This window comes from Physeter macrocephalus, chromosome 8 (assembly GCF_002837175.3).
Source record: "Physeter macrocephalus isolate SW-GA chromosome 8, ASM283717v5, whole genome shotgun sequence".
NCBI classification, from domain to species: Eukaryota; Metazoa; Chordata; class Mammalia; order Artiodactyla; family Physeteridae; genus Physeter; species Physeter macrocephalus.
Genome location: NC_041221.1, coordinates 96,450,289 through 96,472,134, shown reverse-complemented (window position 1 = coordinate 96,472,134; position 21,846 = coordinate 96,450,289). Strand labels below are relative to the sequence as shown.

At 36.8% G+C, this 21,846-nt stretch overlaps 1 protein-coding gene across 1 annotated transcript; it reads left to right on the top strand.

Moving 5' to 3' along the window:
- The first annotated feature begins 43 nt into the window (after positions 1-43).
- RIOK2 (RIO kinase 2) lies at positions 44-20,516 on the top strand. Its single transcript, XM_007119455.4, has 10 exons — positions 44-217; positions 2,847-2,985; positions 3,744-3,860; positions 6,105-6,280; positions 9,057-9,145; positions 11,138-11,329; positions 12,873-12,965; positions 14,124-14,645; positions 15,613-15,709; positions 20,235-20,516. Exons 1-10 carry the CDS (start codon positions 152-154, stop codon positions 20,397-20,399), a joined length of 1,656 nt encoding a protein of 551 aa, XP_007119517.2. The 5' UTR covers positions 44-151; the 3' UTR covers positions 20,400-20,516.
- Positions 20,517-21,846: the final 1,330 nt, after the last annotated feature.

The window sequence follows — 21,846 nt, the reverse complement described above, 5'->3', positions numbered from 1 at the left end:
GGTACCTGTTTTTAGTAACAAGGACCTGTAGTATAAGCTGCGCAGGCGCGAGCCGCCCGGCCGCTGTGAGGCGCAGGAGAAGCCGGAGTGCCAGCTTTCCTAGTGCTGTCTGGTTGTTGAAACAGGCTTCTGGCCTGGGTCCGGGGCCGGCATGGGGAAGGTGAATGTGGCCAAGTTGCGTTACATGAGCCGGGATGACTTCAGGGTCCTGACCGCGGTAAGAAGTTCGCCGTGTTTCCCTCTCCCCTGTCCTTTTCCACCGCGTGTGCTCTTCCTTTTCCTCCAAGTTTGCTGGGAGCTGAGCGCGCTTTAGGCCCTGGAACGCGGCCGAGGTTGGGAATGGGGAAAAGACCGGAGAGTCGGATTTTTCAAAAGCCTTTGTTCAGAAGCTTTTTATCTTCCCCCACGTAAAGCAAAGACCTCTCTTTTCCTTCCTATTTTGCTCCCCTTCTCCAGAGCCGCATCGAATCTCTGTAGCCTGGGAAGCTTCTCTGATCCTGGGCTTCTGACCAGCTGAGAAGGGTTTAAGACTCCTGAAGAGTAATTGATAGCATTGAGTTCCCTACTCACATATTGAGTCACATAGCATTCCTTCAGTTTCATTCAATCCACACATACTTATCGGATATGTAGTAACCGTTTTAGAGAATTCCACAGGTTACAGGACAGGCAAGACGAAGGAGGCAAATCATCAAGTAAACGAATAAATAAGGGATAATATCAAGATAATAAGTGCTATGAAGATGATAAAGCGAATACCGGAATAGAGACCCCCTCATGGTGGAGGCAGGGAGCCTGATTACTGTTTTTAAATTGTTTAGTCAGAGAAGACTGCCTGAGTGCAAGAATCTTGTCTGTTTTTATAAAGTTCCTGGTATTTGGTAGGTACTGAATAAATATTTGCTAAGTAAAAGAAAGAATGTGGGGCGGGCATAACAGCTGAATGAGAAAGAGCCGGTCCAGTGAAGTCCTTGGAAAGAATTGAAGGGAGAGGAAGCTGCAGTGGTGAGTGCAAAGGCCCCGAGGCAGGAACAATTTCTGAAGACTAGAAAGGCCAGTGTGGCTGGAGCATAGTGAGCAAGAGGCTGAAGAGTTGGAGATGTAACTGGGAAAGGTGAGAGCCAGATCATGTGCTATAGATAGCCATGCAGGCTTGGTAAAGAATTTGGAATGTATTCTAAGTATAGGGGAGCCACTGAATGTTGTTAAGCAAAGAAGTGACAAAAACGGATTTTATGGTCTTAGTCTTATGGCACAAAGATCAACACATAGATTAGGCATTTGCAGAATAAAACACATTTATTTAGGAGCTATTCTGCTTAAATAGGCATTTCTTAAGGAATAAACTATCAAATGCAAATTCAGTGTAAAATTTGGAAGACACTTTTTTCTCCTCCCATAGTTTCTGAAATTCAGCCAGACCTTCTCTAAATACCTACTGTCAAAAGATACCTTCCTTCTCTACTTCCTCAGCACATTAACTCACTCCTTAATGCCTCTGACAGAAATAGGGGAGTCAAGAGAATGTTAGAGGCTGGGAGAAACAGAACAAAGCATGGAAGATGAGTTAAGTTTAAAGTGTGAGGTTTTGGTTGGGACATCAAGACGATGCCAGATTTATCTTCCAAAACTTTATTTTTGCAATTCTTAAGTTCTTTTTGAAGCTTGCCAAGGAATGGCCTAATTCATTAAATATTTCAGTCTCAGTTGAGTCTTACTAGTCTTGGTATCAGTGGCCACCTTTCCTTGACCATCTTCCCTTTACTTCTCTGGCACCTCCTACATCAATAATCATACTTTGACTGAATGCCCTTACCTTTCAGTGTGAATTCCACCCCCCCAACAAATTCCATCCCTTATCCCTCCTTTTTCTTCCATTATCTCTCGCTTAATGATCACATCCACTTTATGACTTTATCTCTTACCTCCATCAAGTAATTGACGATTTTTTCCCTGTAGTTATGACTTCATTCCCAAGTGCAGATCAGCCTTTCCAATTTTCCTTAAACATCTTCATCTGAAGTACCTTGCATGAAGGACCTTCCAACACCTCAGACTCAGCGTGCTCATATCGAATTAATCAACTTTGTCTACCCCTTCACTCCTTTCCCAAACTCCATTAAAATAATAATTATCACTATCTTAAAGGCTCTTCTTTCTTTTCACTTCACCTTTGACTCTTCATTCACTTTACCCTTACACATCCAGTGCCAATCTCTCCCATACTAATTTCTTTAATTCTTTCCCTCCATTACCACCACCTCTTCCCTGTCCTGGCTTCTGCTTCCTCTGGCCTAGACTATTGTCTTAGTTCTCCAATACAGCACCTCCAGTTTTTGCCTTCTCTAAACCACTTTGCATATTCCTGCTAGATTAACATCCTTAAAACAACCCTTAAATCTCCCTTACCTAAGCATCTTCATGAGTTTCCTACTTTCCTCAGTATAAAATCTAAAACTTTTGGTCTACATTTTAGATCCTTTCATATCTTCTCATTAAATACCTTCTTAATAAATACCTGGAATATCTGTAGTTATTAAACACAAATATTTGGATGTCAATACGTATTTTCGTACATGCCATATGTTAGTAACTATGTTAAGCATTCACAATTCATACTTTTGAAGTGCATATAGTATAGTAGAGAGAGAGAATATGAATATCAATGATTATATACCAAATTGTGATTAAAAATATGTCTAGAGAAGGTAATAATTATGTCTCACAATTGGTTGGGAAACTGCATGGTCAGGAAAGTTTGACGGAAAAGTTAAGTTTTTCACAAGGTTTTGGTAGACAACAGCTCTTTGTTGATTATGATTGCATTTTGATTTCTTCAACTGCAGGTTGAAATGGGCATGAAGAACCATGAAATTGTTCCCTGCAGTTTGGTTGCTTCTATAGCCAGCCTTAAACATGGTGGTTGTAATAAAGTTTTAAGAGAACTAGCAAAACATAAACTTATAGCTTGGGAGCGAACCAAAAGTAAGTATTTGAGGCACCGTTTGTGATTTTCCATGTAACTGGCTTCACCTAGAACAGGTATTCCAAAAGGCAGGTGGAAGCTGCCAGACTAGGAAATCACTAGACATAGAACTAACACAGTACACTTCTACCATGTTCTATTGGTCAGAGCAATCACAGGGCCCACCCAGATCCAGGAGGCTAGAGAAATAGCCTCCATTTCCTCATAGGGGATTAGCAAGTTCCAATTGCAGAAGAGCAAGTGGGATTAAGATATTGTTGCTGTCTTTGGCAAGTACAGTCTGCCAAAGGACTCTAGAGCATTACCTCTCAAACCATAGCAGTGAGGGATGAGTTTCTCTTTTTCTACCTATTATGGATCCATACCTTTATCAAATAATAAAAATAATTACTAGAAAAATGAAATAAAAAACTGACAAAATACAGGCACAAATTCCTTCTTATTAGAATTGAAGATATAAAATAACTTAGTCATATTGATACAAAAATTTTTGAACCAGTTAATTTCCGTTTCTATAACTTGTCAGAGACTAGTAACAAACATTTATAGACTGGTGTCAGTCTGTAGGTTACACTTTGAGTAACACTGCTCTAGAGAAGAAATAAAAGTTACAGCAAGAAATGCCAAAACTCATAAGCCTGGGTAGCCAGTCTTTTTCCAGCTAAGACTTCCCGTGTTTAAATTTTTCTCTTGACCTGATGTGACTTGATGGTACAGTGTAACTAAAATATGGTCTTTCTCATTTGATTTTGTCTAGCTGTCCAGGGCTATCGGTTGACAAATGCAGGCTATGATTACCTAGCTTTGAAAACACTTTCTTCTAGACAGGTGGTTGAGTCTGTTGGAAACCAGATGGGTGTTGGCAAAGAATCTGGTAAGTGCTGATAAGTACTATTGAGTGCATTTTATTTGCTTTAGTTTATGTTTCCCCTTGAGGAAGGATTCATCTTTTCTATTTTTCTAACTAAATAGTAAATTGAAAAGTTGGTTGAAAGCAATACAGATTTTGAAATTACCCTTAGTTTAGTAAATTACTGTTTTTTCATAAATGTATCACTGAAAGTTCAGTTATACCAAGAATCGGTTTTCCTCTAATAACTGAAATCTTTGGCAAATACTTTATTTGTTCTTATTTTAATATCTGATAAATTGGACATTTGTAATAATTTTTTAAAGTATCACAAGGGGGCTTCCCTGGTGGCGCAGTGGTTGGGATGCAAATGGAGGGGACATGGGTTCGAGCCCTGGTCCAGGAAGATCCCACATGCCGCGGAGCACCTAAGCCCATGTGCCACAACTACTGAGCGTGTGCTCTAGAGACCATGAGCCACAGCTACTGAGCCCACGTGCACGGCTACTGAAACCTGCGCACCTAGAGTTTGTGCTCCACAACAAGAGAAGCCACCGCAGTGAGAAGCCCATGTACTGTAACGAAGAACAGTCCCCGCTCACCACAACTAGAGAAAGCCCGCGTGCAGCAACAAAGACCCAATGCAGCCAAAAATAATAAATAAATATTTTTTTTAAAAAAATATCACAAGGAAGTTATAAAAACCACACTTTCCATCACAGCAATATAATCAAAAGGGCAAAGTTAGATATGTGTAGAACCACAGAAAAAAATTCTAAAATAGCATTAAACAAATACCTATGTACTGGTTTTTTATTTGTGGTAAAAATAAAGAACAGAGAAAGATTTTCTTTATGCCATGCTCTCTTATACACTACTTTTTGTCCTACAAAGTTTATGCTGTATAGTTACATAATTTAAACTGAGAGAGCAAAAAAATTAAAATTAGAAGTAAAAGAACTATTAGGAAACCTATTCCAAAGGAGGTTGTTTTGGTACTTCATATGGTTTGTATGTCTACTATATTAATATCCAGAGTATGGTATATATTTAATAAGTAATATTAGAGTTACTAAATACGGGAGTGTGTGTGTGTAAAAATGTATAAAATGATGTAATGAAACACCTTTTTCCTCTTAATTTTTTTATGTCCAATATTTTTTTCAATTAAAAAAATGGCTTTCTTTTAATTTTTAAGAACTTCATTACTTGCAAAACAGAGTACGGTAAAAAGTGAATCTTAACTCCTAACCCAGGTCTCCATCTCCTGTTACTACTTCCCACAGCTATCACTATTTATTAATATTGTACATATCCTAGAAATATTCTTTGTAAATACAAGTATATAATGTACTGAGGATGTACGTATATACATTCACATATCTTTTTAATCGTAGGTGAAAGCAAACAGTACTTACAATTCTACACCTTGACTTTTTTCCACTTGGTGCATCCCTGACATCATTTCATATCAGCAGAGGTGTCTTTCTTGTAGTTGCCGAGTATTACAGTCTTAGAAATTAAATTATTAGAGCTAAAATTATGTACATTCAAAATTTTGATATTACCAAATTTCCTTCCAAATTGTGTCAATTTATAATCTCACGAACATGAGAGGCTGTTTCTCTCATGAGTAATTAGGACATGTTCTAAATGTTAGTATTAAAATAGCAACTTGTTTGATAGTTAGAATATTTATGGGAAGATCTCCATTCTGATTATTATAGGATGATATTCGGATACTCAGTATTTATTCATTGAAGCAATTTAAGAATTGAACTTCACATTGTTGAAAAGAAAGAATTTTTTTCTTTTTGACCCTGCTGCGTGGTATGCAGGATTAGTTCCCCGACCAGGGATAGAACCCATGCCCCCTGCAGTGGAAGCACAGAGTCTTAACCACTGGACTGCCAGGCAAGTCCCATGTTGAAATGGAAGATATTATTAATCACTGCTCGTACAAGTAGGACACTAAGGAACAATTAGATGTATTCCCACTAACTGGAATTGAGCATTGAGCATCTTTGGAAGCAACAAACTTTGACACCTTTGCATCCCTGTTTTCTTTTGTAGTAGATATTAATACATGTCATCATTTTGTAATGTAATTAAAATTACATTAAAAAGAATTTTGCTGAATGGTAAGTATTTCTGGTTATTATGAAAGATAAAATTTGGTACAAATAAAACCAAAGTTAGAAAATTGGAATTGTTTAAATTTACTGGAATAAAAATATAATAATGATCCTTTTAAAATTTTGACTCTAGATATTTACATTGTTGCAAATGAAGAAGGGCAGCAATTTGCATTAAAGCTTCACAGACTGGGAAGAACCTCCTTTCGAAATCTGAAAAACAAGCGTGATTATCATAAACACAGGCATAACATGTCTTGGCTTTATTTATCTCGTCTCTCTGCCATGAAAGAATTTGCTTATATGAAGGTATTTTTAATAATTTTATACTTTTAACCAAACAATATGTGTAGTTAAAAGGTTGTAGTGACATGCATCATCCTATTGCCGCCACATCTCCCTACCCCCCGTCCCAATCCTTACAGTCACTTTTAACTCTTTTGACTATTTCTGGTATTTGTTTTTCTCGTGGTTTCCTTCTACTCAAAGGTATTTTTAGCTGTTATAAATGCATAAAGGCAACTTGTATTCTACAATATTAACAAGATAGAGTAGCCTGAAATAACTAGTGATGTAATTGCCTCACAAATGTGTATGTGTGAATGTAAATCTATACCTATCTATACATGTGTCTGTCTCTAATTGAAAACACCAGATAATTACCTTCTGTAGAAACCTTAGTCTCTCAGGTAAGTTGACTGGTATTTTTTTTCCCCACAATGGAAGAAATGTCAATTTATGAATTTGTATGTATATTGGGAATGGTAAAAATCTTTAGTTTTTAACCTTTTACCTTCCAAATTAAGTTCAACATAGATTTACTAAATATCTTTAATAATAACCAAATTAATTGTCTTCACTAATAATTTAAATTAGAAAATAACTACATTCTTATTATTCTCTCCAGTAGGATTTATTTGTTATAACTTGAATTATTAAAAGTCACTCCAGTGTATGACCTGTTGTTTCTTGGGAGTTTCAGTTTGATGTTCTTTGAGTAGGTTATTTTAATTCATGTGCTTAAATTTTTAGTAATCGTGAGGGAAGAATCCTCAAGGCACTATAAGTAAGTGATATCGATACCATACATGTTGTGTTTTTTGTGTTATATCAATGGTTTGTATCCTGTGATAGTCAGTAAGTAGGCAGTTTGGTAGGAATTGTTACACATTTCCCCCAAGCTATATTAAGTGTCTTCTTAGTGTGTTTATATGAAGGCACAGGAATAGACCTTGGTTGTGGATAAATATATTTCTTAAATTTATTCTCTCTTTTCCTAAGCGAAAATATGATAAGATTGAGCTATAACTTAAGGGTTAAGCTATGGTACAAGGGCTAGACCACTATGACAGTAGTTAGAGTTGTTACATACTGTTGAGCTGCCAAAGCATGTTCAAAACCATTTGGATTTAAAAATAACAAATATACGGCCAAGCAGACAATCTTTGGGGAGAGGGAAATAGTTCAGTTCCTGTCCAAAGAAGGTAGGAAGTAGAGGAGACAGCTCTTAAAATTAACCCTGTTAATAAGCATATATTGAGTGTCAGCTGTGTGCCTACCTCTATATTAAGTATTTTGTTGGGGGAGGTGAACAGCGGATACCAAAGAAATAACGAGTGCAGTGTGTGTCTTAAAGATGGAAGGATAACATGAACACACCTAAAACAAAGAACAGTTTAAATGGCAAATGATATGTTGAGTTTAGAGAATCTTCTGTAGAGTAGAATGATCGATGAAGGAGGTTTCATAAGTGAGTGGGAGTTGAGTAGAGTAATGGAGTTGCATATGATTTGTCTGTAAGGAAAAGACAATAAGACAGTGTACTTTGCAAAGGAGCCAGAATGGCAAAGACATGAATATTCGTGTGAGCCCTGTGTGTATGGGGACAGTCACTAAGGTGACTGTCTTGATCACACTCCAGAGTGTTTATTGGACAGAGTATTGAGAGAACTAGGACTGGATAAGTGGATTAAAGAGTTTTGAGTGCTTCCCTGGTGGCGCAGTGGTTGAGAGTCTTCCTGCCGATGCAGGGGATGTGGGTTCGTGCCCCAGTCCGGGAGGATCCCACATGCCGCAGAGCGGCTGGGCCCGTGAGCCGTGGCCACTGAGCCTGCGCATCCAGAGCCTGTGCTCTGCAGCGAGAGAGGCCACACAGTGAGAGGCCTGTGTACCGCAAAAAAAAAAAAGAGTTTTGAAAACTAGGAAAAGTTATTCAGACTGAAGTCGATATTTACAGCCATTGTAGTTTTTTTAAAATGGAGCATTGATGCAAGCGTCTTAGTTGGTATTGGTACACTGAAGAAAGGTTTGGTGTGGTAGCAAGAACTAGAGCCACTGTTGGCGTAATTCAGGTATCAATGACAAAGGCCTGCTTAGAAATGGTAGCATTCCAAAGGACAGAGGACATAAATCTAAGATATTTTGAAGAAAGTAATACAACAGGCCTTTGTAAGCAATAAGATAGAAAAAGTTAAACATAGGGTAAAAAATGGATTTATGGATGGTGGGTAGTAACATTTGACTCAGACTACTACGGTGTTTGTGACTACAGTGACTGTCACATAATAGATTTATATTGTATATTGTGGTCTGAAGAAAAAGGTCAGTGCTGTATAAACTGAAATGTCTAATAATTGGAATATTTCATTTCCTGATATGCCAGAAGACAGTATATTTCCTAAATCACAATTTATTTCCATTTGAGTTTTTTAACCACACTCCCAGTAAATGACAGAAACTTACAAAATAGAAGATACACATATCGTAAGAAACTAAACTTCTTGAAGGCAGAGATATTTTCACACTCATTTTTGTAACCCTAGCACAGTGTATAATATTTAATAAATGTTCAGTAAATGAATGTTTGGTAAAAAAGTGAATTACAAAAACTGGTTTACAATGTTGTTTTTATGTACAGCTCATTCTGTGCTGTGAATAAGCCATATATAAATAATCATGTGTTAACTGCAATTTTGTAAAGGCTTATATGTTTTTCTTCTGGTTGTGGACAGGTACATTTAATTTTATTGTTCCCTAAAAATTAATGACCTCTTCATTACTTTTTACCTGTTTTGCTATATTTTAGGCATTGTATGAAAGGAAATTTCCAGTTCCAAAGCCAGTTGATTATAATCGCCATGCAGTGGTCATGGAACTCATAAAAGGCTATCCTCTGTAAGTATAATTCTTGAAACCTTGAGTCCTAATAAATAATTGTAAGGTTCAGTTTTTTTAAATAAATTTTTTTTCTGTAAATGGAATATTGCTTCTGGGAGGTTAGAAATTAACATAAAGTAGTAGACTTAAAGGCAAATTGAAAATTCAGTTTCATTCTGACAATATGGATTTTGTACTCTCTGACTCAGTCAGTAAATAAACAGCCTAGTATGTGCCAAGCGCTGTTCTAGGCTCCCCAGTAAACAAAACAAAGTCCCTGCCCTCATAGAACTTACATTCTGATGGAAGGAAACTTGCAGGAAATAGCTAAACAAGGAAATATTTGATACATCAGATGGTGGTAAATGCCATGCATAAAAATAAAGTGGGGTAAGGGGGACGGGAAGTGTTGAGGTGGGTGAGTGTAGGAGGCTGCTATTTTACGTGGGGTGACCAGGAAAAGTCTCCTTGATAGGGGGATTTTTGAGCAGAATCCTGAAAGAAGTGAGAGAGGAAATCATGCAGATACCTAGGAACATTTCAGGCAGAGGCAAGAGCAAATGCGTAAATCCCGGAATGGGAGTATGCCTGCATGTTCAGGAAACAGAAGGCCACTGTGGCTGGAGCTGAGTGAGTAAGGGGAGAAATTGTAAGTGATGAGATCACAGAGGCAGCAGATGATTTGTAAGCCATTGCAAGGATGTTCTATTTATTTATTTTGGTGGGGAGGATATATTTGACATATAACATTCAGTAACTTTAAGGTTGATTTGATACATTTATATTTCCTAATGTGATTGCCATTGTAGCAATAGTATAAGGACTATTTTGATTGAGACAGGAAGCCACTGGAGGATTTTTTTTTTTTTTTTTTTTGGTGGCAGTGAAAACTCCAGGTCCTAACCACTGGACTGCCAAGGAACTCCCTGCCATTGGAGGATTTTGAATTGAGAAGAGACATGATCTGACTAATGTTTTAATGGGATCACTCTGGCTGCTGTATTGAAAATAGACTAAAAGGAGACTAGGACAGGATTAGGAAGAAAAGTTAGGAAATTATTGTAATAATGCAAGCAAGAGATGATGGTAGTTTAGATCAGAGTGGTACATGTGAAGGTGATGAAAAGTGGTCAGATTTTGGATATGTTTTACAGTCAGGGCCTATGTGATTTGTTTGGGATTGGATATTGATATAAAGGAAGGCGCAGGTAAGGATAACACCAAGATCTGGGGCCTGAATAATTGGAGGGATAAAGTTGCCGTATACAGAAATGGGAAAGACTGCAGGAAGATAGTTTGGAGTTAGAGGGTGGGGCAGAATCAGAGGTTTAGTTTGGGGCATGGTAAGTTAGAGATGCCCAGAAGCTCAGAGAAGTCTAGATTGGAGTCTGTGTATGAGCCTGTATGAGATCACCAAGAATGGTTAAGATAATAGGTTTTAGGATTAACCTTTGAGGAGCTCCAAAATGTATACGTCAGGGAAAAGCTGAAGAACTAGCTAAAAAAACTAAGAAGGAATGATCAGTGCAGAAAGAGGACAGCCTGAATAGTTAGTGTACCAAGGGTCAAGTGAAAGGAGCTGCTTCAAGGAGGGGGAAGAGGTTAACTGACAGACCAGATAATGATGGTGAAGAATTGACCATTGGATGTAGCAACATGTAAGTCATTGGTAGTTCTGACGAGAGCTATTTCATTGGAACAAGGTTGAATGAAAGCTTGTTTGAAATGGGCTCATTAGAGTGCTCATTAAATTGTAGAAAGCACAAGTAGAGGAGTTTGGCTGTTAAGATGAGAGAAAGAATGTGGTGTACTGGAAAGAAGATACAGAATTGAATGGGTTGTGGCTTTTTTTTTTTAAAGCTGTTATGTCTGTATGATGATAGGATTGAAGAGAAAACTGCTAGGGAGGCATGATGAAATGGAAATAATATTTAAATGTAACTACACACATGCTTGCTTTCATTAAAATCATAAATGAGGACAAAACCATTTTCATACCTACACTTTCAGATGTCAGATACACCATGTTGAAGATCCTGCATCAGTATATGATGAAGCTATGGAACTAATTGTTAAACTTGCAAATCATGGGCTGATTCATGGAGATTTCAATGAATTCAATCTCATTTTGGATAAAGATGACCACATCACCATGATCGATTTTCCACAAATGGTTTCAACTTCACATACCAATGCTGAATGGTATATTCGGGATGTAACTGTGTTTATGTGTGATGCAGTCATTTTTTATTTATTAATAATTTTTCAGCTTTGTCATACTGTCATTGGGGTTAATAACTGGTTTGAAGTGGCTGACGTTAAGAGTCTAAAAATTGGGGGTTTTATTTAAGAATATCAAAATGCTCTGATTTTCCCCCTAAGAATTTTTCTTACTCGGTATTTTAAAAGTGAAAAAAAATGCGCTTTGATACAGTTTTTAAAACCTATTCATTAAAATAATGCTGTATATTAGAAATCTGAAGACACTGCCTACTTTTATAAATCATCAAAAGAATTTGAATTACTCTTATAACCTGACAGACTTTCGAAAGTCAAACTTTCTCAGCCATGGAACTCTTCATTCAAACAAATGTTTAGGTGGAAGCCCAATTTTTAAAACAAAAACCAGCTCAGAAGAAGTAGGGACATGGAAGGAGGAACCGTAGAACCACATCCTCTCTGCCTTTCCCTTTTTCTCTCTGCTTTCATGGTTGCCTCCAAGAGGGCTTCACCAGGCATAATTTAATAATTTTTTATGGCCTTGATGAAAGTTGTGGTTTTGTACTGAACTTGGTTACCAGACCGGTAATATCTCTCATGTTGTTTTTAGCTTTTATTTTGTTAAGAGAAAGGAATTCACATACAACCTCATCCCTGACACAGGGCAGAATCACTTCATATACTGTGATAATCTTATTTCTCATATTACTTGACCATTTAAACAGCCAAATTGTGAAATATGACAGGATATTTTCCTTTATGTGTTCGTATTCTATGATGCAATTGAGTGTAATCAAATTAAGATTGAGTATTTTTTTCTCCTGTTCTCTCAATTCCATGTCACCCTGTCTCTTAATTCTCCCTTTCTGGAAACCTTCTAGAGAATTCAATCTGTTCTGGCTGCTTTATGGTAGCCTGAAAAGCAACCTGATATTCAGAGGTCCTTCTACTCTCGGTCCAGATTAGCATGTCTCCAGATAACCATTTATAAGCCACAGCATTACTTATCTCCTGTAGATGTTTACTGCATATTAGCTAATGGGTAATAAAGATAATATAAACATAACATTAGTCCCCAAACTTTTTCTTATGAGTCACTAGTTTATTTTTATCTTCAGCTTTCCCAGTTGACTAGAGGTTCTAGTGAACATAGCTGAAGCTGATGGGAACTATAACCAGACAGACTGGAAACTAGAGAGGGAAAGTAGAAATCTGCCCCCAAACTGCAGGCCCTTATCTTTTTTTCTGGGAATTCATATATATATGTCTGTCACAGTGTGGGAAAACCTTGAGTTTTCTAACCGTAAGAACTGTATGCCATTGATAGCTTATAGTCCTTGTTCCTGGGCTTTTAGTTTTTCAAACACTAGCAGCTGATTTGTTTCTTTTTTCTTTTGAGTAACATCCTTTTCTCTTTCATGTAACAATAAGAATGTCATAACAAATAACAAGGATGTTGTCATTGGCTAATAAGGAAAAAGATGAACAACAAAGGCTATATAAAAAATGATTCTTGCTTTTGCAGGTATTTTGACAGAGATGTTAAATGCATCAGAGATTTCTTCATGAAACGTTTCAGCTATGAAAGTGAGCTTTTCCCAACCTTTAGTGATATCAGGTTTGTATACTATGTTGCATAAAATGATAGAATTCTGAATACCAGATTTATTTAGTTCTAAAAGTTAACACTTTCATCTAAAAAATTTTCATTATTATTGTTATTCAGTATCATTGCTGTATAAAATACAAATGAAACTTAAAAATTATGCCTGCCTGTGGTCCATTAACCTTACTGAATTTGGAGGAGGAACCTACTTAGTTTCTTATAAATTCGAGAACTCTGATTCAATATAGGATGCTATGTGAATAAACCATTTTTAAGGAATCAAGCCAAGTGTTTATCAGAAATTGTGTTTTTCCTTTATTCACTATAGGAGCTATCTTTAATTGATTCATGGAACATAATTATATGTAAATTCTCATAGCCAAATGTTCTCATTTTGTGTACATAGTTAAGATATTGTTTTCTGATTTGGGATGATTGACATAACTTAAAATCTTTAGCCTCCTGTGAAAGTTTATTAAGTCAGTATCAACTGAAGTTTCTGTAATTTTTCTGCTAATATCTGTTGCTCTTCACAGTCATTTTATTCCTTTTTTTTTTTTAGATTTATTATTTATTTATTTATTTAATTTTTGGCTGCATCAGGTCTTAGTTGTGGCACACAGGATCTTTGTTGAGGCATGAGGGATCTTTCCTTGTGGCGTGTAGGCTTCTCTCTAGTTGTGGCGTGCGAGTTTTCTCTTCTCTAGTTGTAGTGCTCAGTCTCCAGGGCGTGTGGGCTCTAGTTGAGGCTCACGGGTTCCAGAGTGAGTGAGCTCTATAGTTTGCCACACACAGCTCTCTAGTTGAGGTGCGAGAGCTCAGTAGTTGTGGCGTGCAGGCTTAGTTGCCCTGTGGCATGTGGGATCTTAGTTCCCTGACCAGGAACTGAACCCACATCCTCTGCATTGTAAGGCAGATTCTTTACCACTGGACCACCAGGGAAGTCCCTCACAGTCATTTTATTCTTAAATGACAACCAGCATGTGTCCTTTATATTTGTGTAGTTAAGTGATTTAAGTATTACCTTTTAGGCAGAGAAAAACCTTTAAAATATATAAACTGTTAAACTCATTTGAGAGTCATAATTTATCAAACACTAAATACTTAATTCATGTCAGGTGGATTTTTTTTCTCTCTCTCTAAATGCATAACATTATTTTTTTTTCCTAGGAGGGAGGACTCTCTTGATGTAGAGGTTTCTGCCAGCGGCTACACAAAGGAAATGCAGGCAGATGGTGAACTACTTCATCCAGTAGGTCCATATGATAAAAATATTGAAACAGAGGAGGGATCTGAATTCTCATTTTCTGATGAAGAGATATCAGAAAAAGCAAAGGACTGTAGGTCAGATAATGAAAGAGGACAAAACTCTATAGGTGAATCAGTTGACTGCTGTTACAGATCATCTGGAGACCTTGAACAAATAAAGGAAGACAGTTTGTCAGAGGACAGTGCTGATGCACATAGTTTTGAAATGACTGAATTCAATCAACCTTTAGAAGAAATAAAAGGGCAGGTTGTTAAAAACAATTCTGTAACTGAGTTTTCTGAGGAGAATAGCAGAACTGAACATGACACCAGGCAAGATAAGACAGGTCAAGGTGGAATCCTCATGGGCTCTGAGGAGTATGAAGATGAGTGCCCTCATATGATTGCCTTGTCATCAGTAAACAAAGAATTCAAGCCTTTCAGGTATAGACTTCTGTTGATTGGTTTTTTACTTTAATCTGGAGACCTATACTTTGATTCTGTTAAATGAATGTTTTTTTCAAATGACATGACAGCTGTATTCTGCATCATCATGTGCAAAATGAAAGCAAATAACCCTTTTATAGTTAAAATTCAAATAACCCTCTACAATTGACTTGATGCTAGACAGCCTATTTATTCAATTTTAAGCAGTTCTGCTTTCAAATTCAAACTGATTACTTTTAAATAGTTAATAAGATCTCTTGATAAGTTGATGAGGTTTTAGATGGATGAATTATTTGTATTTTTAATATTCATCTAATGTATGTTTGGTTAATGTATAGTCCAATAAACATGTAGTAGAATATCTACTTTTTTTTTGCGGTACGCGGGCCTCTCACTGCTGTGGCCTCTTCCGTTGCGGAGCACAGGCTCCAGATACGCAGGCTCAGCGGCCATGGCTCATGGTCCCAGCTGCTCCGCGGCATGTGGGATCTTCCCGGACCGGGGCACGAACCCGTGTCCCCTGCATCAGCAGGCGGACTCTCAACCACTGCGCCACCAGGGAAGCCCAATCTACTTATTTTAAAATAAGATATTTTAGATATTGGATATTATATTTAGATATTTAGATATTTTACTACTATTTAGATATTTAGATATTTTACTACTCTCTTAAAATATCTACTTACAGTGAATTTTCCCTCGTGCTTTGAACCTTCTGTACTTATTTGTTAATGTACAATTAAAATTACTGTTATTTTTCTTTAAAGTTTTTTTTTTTCTTTTTTTTGACAAATATTAGTGAATCAGCCTCAGCTTAGATTAGCAAAAGGTCTAAAATTTAACTTTTAGATTTGGGGTAGTTTGATGAAATATGGCTTTATGTATTTCAGAGTAGTAATATGATATAAATTAATCAAGCATAATTAACTATTAAAAATTAACTAAATTTTGATTTTAATTTTAGAGATGAAGAAAATATGGAAGATACTAATCAACATAGAACAAGAACTCTGAGTGTTACTTCTGCGGGCAGTGTGTTAAGCCGTTCAACAGTTCCTCCGGTAACTATTCATTCAACATTTCCCAGGTGTTTATTAGCACTACTGTGGACAGATTATTAAGCTAAGGCGCTCTGAGGATTAGATGATGTACAGGACCACCTTGGCCATTTGGACTTCACATGTTGATAGTATAAAATTGATAACAAGTGCAAATTTAGTAAATAGGAGAGAGGGTTCACTTCGCTTTTAGCTGGAATGATCAGAGCTTTTAGGGAAAACACAGCATGTAAGTTGGCTTGAATTTGAAAGATGAAAATCATAGAAATTTAAATCCAAGGGGGACTTTGTAGATTCTCATGTGATCTTGTCCCTGCATTTTAACAATTAGTAAATTGAGGCCCAGACAAGTTACATGACTTTGCTCAAGATTATTCAGCTAGTGACAGCACTGCACCTTAAATGTGAAAATGCACGAGCTTCGCTAGCTAGCTTATTCTTAAATTTTGAAAGAGGAAAATAGGTAATTGTAAAACTTTCAGTGTCTCAAGCTTTTCTTGGACATTTAGCAACAAATGTCCAAAAGAATTTCATAAAGGACATTTTCTGGTCAGGATAATAAACACATAGTCCAGCTCCTACTGATGAGCTTTTATGCCTGCCAGCCATTTCTCCTGGCTACCCCGAAGGAAGAATCAGTTTGTTTCCTTTGTAGATTTTAAGCAGAGATAAAATTACATAATTAGTGTGGTAGGTTTTTTCCTTCTGGTTGAAGGTACTAAATTGAATACCATTGAAACTAGTTTTTAGTGATAACTTTACTTAAAATGAGCAAAAGAAGAAAATCAGTTTAGAAGGTAGAAAGGAGGAAATCAAATTATTATTTAGAAAGTGAATTCACAAGAAAAGAACTTTGTTTTTTCCTGAACTTCTCAGTTTTTAAGTTCAAATATATTGTTAACAAGTTAAAATGTACACCCTGTGGTGGGTAATATGGGACATTTACAAAATTAAATCAGTTATCAAAAAACAAGCTAAAAATAACAGTACTCTGTTTTATTAATATAGTGCACTTTTAGTAGTACTGGTATCTTTACTCGATAATAGAAACATTTGGAACTTGTGAGACCAAAATAAAAGAATAAAATTCTATAAATGCATTGATTTTATATACTCTTTTCTGATGGCCTCATAATTTACCTGATTTTCTGAACATAAAATTTAAGTCTGTGAAATCTTTGAAACATCTTTTAATTATGATGGAAGGTAATATCTCCCTTTAAGTATTATCACCTGTCTTGGTTAAGAATTTCTCTCACTTTATGATTACCTGTCCATTCTTGACTTTGATAATTTTCTGTACTTATTGAGATGTATTCACCCTCTTTTCTTTGAGTTATCAGATTCTAAACATAAGTGCATTTTTATATCTAATTATTGGATTGGCCAAAAAGTTCATTCGGGTTTTCCTGTAAGATGTTAACAGAGAAACCCGAATGAACTTTTTGGCCAACCCACTACAGTGGTGTAAAATTGGCAATTGCATATAAAAAAAGTTAGATTACTCCTGCTACTTCCTTAAATTCTAAGTTATGCTCTCTTCTGTATATAAAGATGATGACACTGACATTGTCTTTAGGTCTTTATGCCATTTAACTTACAGCTAACAGAAGGAACTTATATTTCAAATGGGGTCAAGCCTATAATAAACTGCATTATAAAATACAAATTTGCCTTTAGTCTAAGGGGGAAAAGATCTTTCTAGCCAGCTTAATCAAAAAGGTTTCCCTCTAATCATTGGAAACAAATTGACCGTGTTAACTTCTAATTCTTTTGGAAATTTGGTCACACTATTTTCCTTGAGGTCGTATTCCATTTTTTTTTAAGGGTCAGGAGAAAACAAACTTTTATATTACCTTCGTTAATTTGATGATTGTTGTTTTCGTGTCTGCAAAACTAAAAGATTTGCTCTGTGTTCTTTTAAATTGTAAAATCTGTTTTCCTCTTTAAAATACTTTTATAGTTCCCTATTTACTGTTAAAGTTGCCATTTATGAATGCTGTTCTTTCTAATATGCAACAGAATTAAATTCCAGGTAAACATTAAGGTATATTGATTTTAAATAAATACATACACGGCCACCATCAATAGCAACAAACAACAAAACAACAACAAAGTACATGATTTTCATTCATTTTTTCATGTACTCCTTGAAATAATACAGAAGTACAGTTGACCCTTGAACAACACTGGTTTGAATATGTGGGGTTTTTTAATAGTAAATGCTACAGTACTATATGATCTGTGGTTGGTTGAATCCACAGGTGCAGAGGAACCTCTGATACAGATGGCTGACTCTAAGTTATACTCAGATTTTTGACTGCGCAGTGGGTCAGTTCCCCTAACACCCTCATTGTTCAAGGGTCAACTGTATTTTATTTCGCATTGCATCATTTTTTAAAATATATATACTAATATGGATTTTTCTCCCACTTTTTTTTTTTTTTTTTTTTTTTGTTGGGGGGGTACGTGGGCCTCTCACTGTTGTGGCCTCTCCCGTTGCGGAGCACAGGCTCCGGACGCGCAGGCCAGCGGCCATGGCTCACGGGCCTAGCCGCTCCGCGGCATTTGGGATCTTCCCGGACCGAGGCACGAACCCGTATCCCCTGCATCGGCAGGTGGACTCTCAACCACTGTGCCACCAGGGAAGCCCTCTCCCTCTTTTTTTAACATGAAAATTAACCTTGTAGGATTTGTAAATTGTTCTGAATTAGGAGGTATATGCATAGTAATTCATTATCTCCTTATTTTCTTTATCTGCTTGATATGATTATCTTACGGTCTCATTGAAATAAAGAACGAAGGGGAAGTTCAAGCAGAATATTTAGAAAAGAAATTGATTTTTTTTTCTTGGAACTGTCCCGGAGGCCTCTGTCTGAACTCCTCTAGTTTAAATGTGATGCATGTTCTACTGTTGTCTCAGTCTCCTGTTGGGTACCTTCTTTCCTAGTTTTATCTCTTTTTCTTACTGAGTTTACTTCTTTATGTGGCAGAATGGATTTTAGTAGTTTTTTGAGTGAATTTGGGTGGGGGAGAGGACTTTTTATTACTAAAAATGTCTTTTTATCGTGTCCTCACACCTGATTGAGAATTTAAGTATTAGAGTTGTGGTTTAGAAATAATTGACCTTCAGAATTCTGAAGGTATTGCTTTGTTTTCCTGGTGATAGTTAAGACAGTGCTGATCTGATTCGGGTTTCTGGTCTCCTGCTGGGGTGAGGAGGCTGTGATATTTGCTTGGCTTCCTGGGGTAGAGAAAAGTCCTAGAGGCCAATCGCTCCTTTGTTAAACTTTCAGCCAATCTTAATGCTTTCAGTAATGAAATTTCTGGGATAGCAACCAGGTGCTTCTAAGACTCTGGCCTTCCTGGAACTGCATCTCCTGGGATACCAGCCTCTGCAGGAACTTGCATTTTTATTCTTCTGTTTCGCTTTCTCTTCTTTTACCTTTCCTCCCACTGAGAATCATTAGACTAAAATAAAGAGGGATAACTTGTTAAAGCCTGTCTGCCTAACTATGTAAAATATCCGAAGTCTGCATTTAACTTATCTGATCCAGAGTTTTATATTATACATATACAGTACAAGAAACAGTACGTTAGGCAAACTAGTTTTTCTAGCTCCTTTTTACCTCTCAAATCCATTAATCTTTAATTTTTTAACTTGACAGATTTTTAATAAATGCTTCTTTGTGCCTAGCATAGGGTGGGGCATATTAAGAAGAGACCCTTGCTTCAACCCTTTCAGCGTTCACTCTTTTTTTAGGAGAGAGGTTGGATGATGCAAGATTATACACAATTAAACAACAGGCTGCTACAGAGGAAAAAAAAATTATGTGAACAGAATATTCAGATTTTTTTCTTCATCTTGTAAGTCATTTGACATTGGCAGCCTGTGTCTTAAGTGATAAGAAATAATTTGAATTTATGATCATTCACAGTGTGGAAACATACTGTTTCTCCCAGAAACTGTATGAGGACTTTTCTATGAGTAACTGCTGCCATCAGGTCATCTCTACACCTGAAGTTATGAAGGCACTCTTGCATATATTTGACCAGTAGTAAATGCTTTCAAACATAATTTTCCACTACAAAACCATGCCTCCTTTAACCTAGAAAGCAAAGGAATAAGCAGGTTTTTTTGGTTTTGTTTGTTTTTATTTTCTTTCCATCTTGTTGGGTTTGGGTTTTGGGGATATGGTTAGTTGGTTTTTCCCAGTTTTCCTGATAGACACTAGGTGGCACTATGATGATTTGTTATTTAAAGAAATGTGACTATTCACTACTATGTGCTACTTTTTGCTGTAATCTGTATTTCTGTTAGGAATTTAATTCCTCCTATTTTATACCAGTTTGGTGTTTTATTTTATTCCTGTTTAATATCGTACTGTCAGTGTTTGGAATTTTTAAAACTCATGCTTTTGACAGAAATTTGAAAAATATTAGCAATGTAAATCTTCGTTTTATTGAATGTTTACTCCTTATCAAAATGGTCAGTTATCAGTGATACTAATTCATGAAATCTTTCCAGGAATTGGTGAAACAGAAGGTGAAGCGTCAGTTGACAAAACAGCAAAAATCAGCTGTGAGACGACGATTACAGAAAGGAGAAGCAAATATATTTACAAAGCAACGGAGAGAAAACATGCAAAATATTAAATCAAGTTTGGAAGCAGCTAGCTTTTGGGGAGAGTAATATAGTTAAGAACTTGAATATTTTTCAAAAAGTTACTATGATCCCTTTTTAAGCCACCTTTAGTATTTTTTGGACCAAGGTAGATATATATATAAATAGATAAGTAAACCCTCTTTCATCAATAAATTTGACTCATTCAGTACATGTCTTCTAAAGAATAACTATAGTAATTCTGCTAACGCAACCCAGTTTTCCAAGTAATTTTTTGTTAGGAATATTTGAGTATTTTTTAAAATCTAAATATCACTGGTTTTGCTGGGTTTTGTTCTCTACCACAAACAGGTAGATTGCTTGGTTTCATATTCCAGCTTTTCCACTTACTAGTGGAAACAACCTTAGGCAAGTCTTATTTCTCTCTCCCTCTTTCTCTCCTTCTCTGCCTCAGTTTTCTTAGTGTTAAAATTGGTTTTATAACTACTTTGTAGCCTTGTTTTGAGGATTATATGAGACAATGCACAGAAAGCACTTAGAACAATGCCTAGCACTTTAAAGTGTAGCTATTGGAACGGTAATTATAATGATTTATCTTTCAGAAAATCTGCTAACGACTTGGTTGCATTTTATTTAGCCACAGGAAGAATTCACTGCCATATATTTTTTTAGTCTCTAGTATTAAGGATAAGCCAGCAATGTCCCCTTTTATTTTCTGCTACTTCAGTTGGTAATGTGGTCATGGGAACAGAAACTTGAGATAGTCACACCATGATTTTTACAGTTTCCAGTTTTTATGCAGCCTGAACAGAAGTAGAAGACTTAAGGGTGGGGAGAAGTAGAAGGGATGAGAAGTGAACAGTTCTTTCTGATATTCCTTTTTTTTTTTTGCGGTACGCGGGCCTCTCACTATTGTGGCCTCTCCCGTTGCGGAGCACAGGCTCCGGACGCGCAGGCTCAGCGGCCATGGCTCACGGGCCTAGCCGCTCCGCGGCATGTGGGATCTTCCCGGACCGGGGCACGAACCCGTATCCCCTGCATTGGCAGGTGGACTCTGAACCACTGCGCCACCAGGGAAGCCCCTGATATTCTTAACTGGGTGGGTCAAGAACATATTTCACGTCAAAGATAACAAACATAGTTGACCCTTGAACAACGTGGGTTTGAACTGCGAGGGTCCACTATACACAGTTTTTTTTTTCAATACATACTACAGCACTGCGTGATCTGAGGTTGGCTGAATCTGTGGATGTGGGAGGGCTGATTGTAAAGTTATAGGTTGATTTTCAACAGGATTGGGGGTCATCATCCCTAATTAGGCCCCGCGTTCAGCTGTACTCCACTGGGTGCAGGAAAAAAGAAAATACGTAAGGCATGGTTTCTCCCTCAAAGACTTTATAATCCATTGAGATGTGAAAGTGGGTTCTTAGGTACATGTACCTGATGATAATTCAGTCTCTTCAGCAACAGCATGGCCCAGAAGAGGGATGTCACCTGCAGTGAAAAATGGCCACTA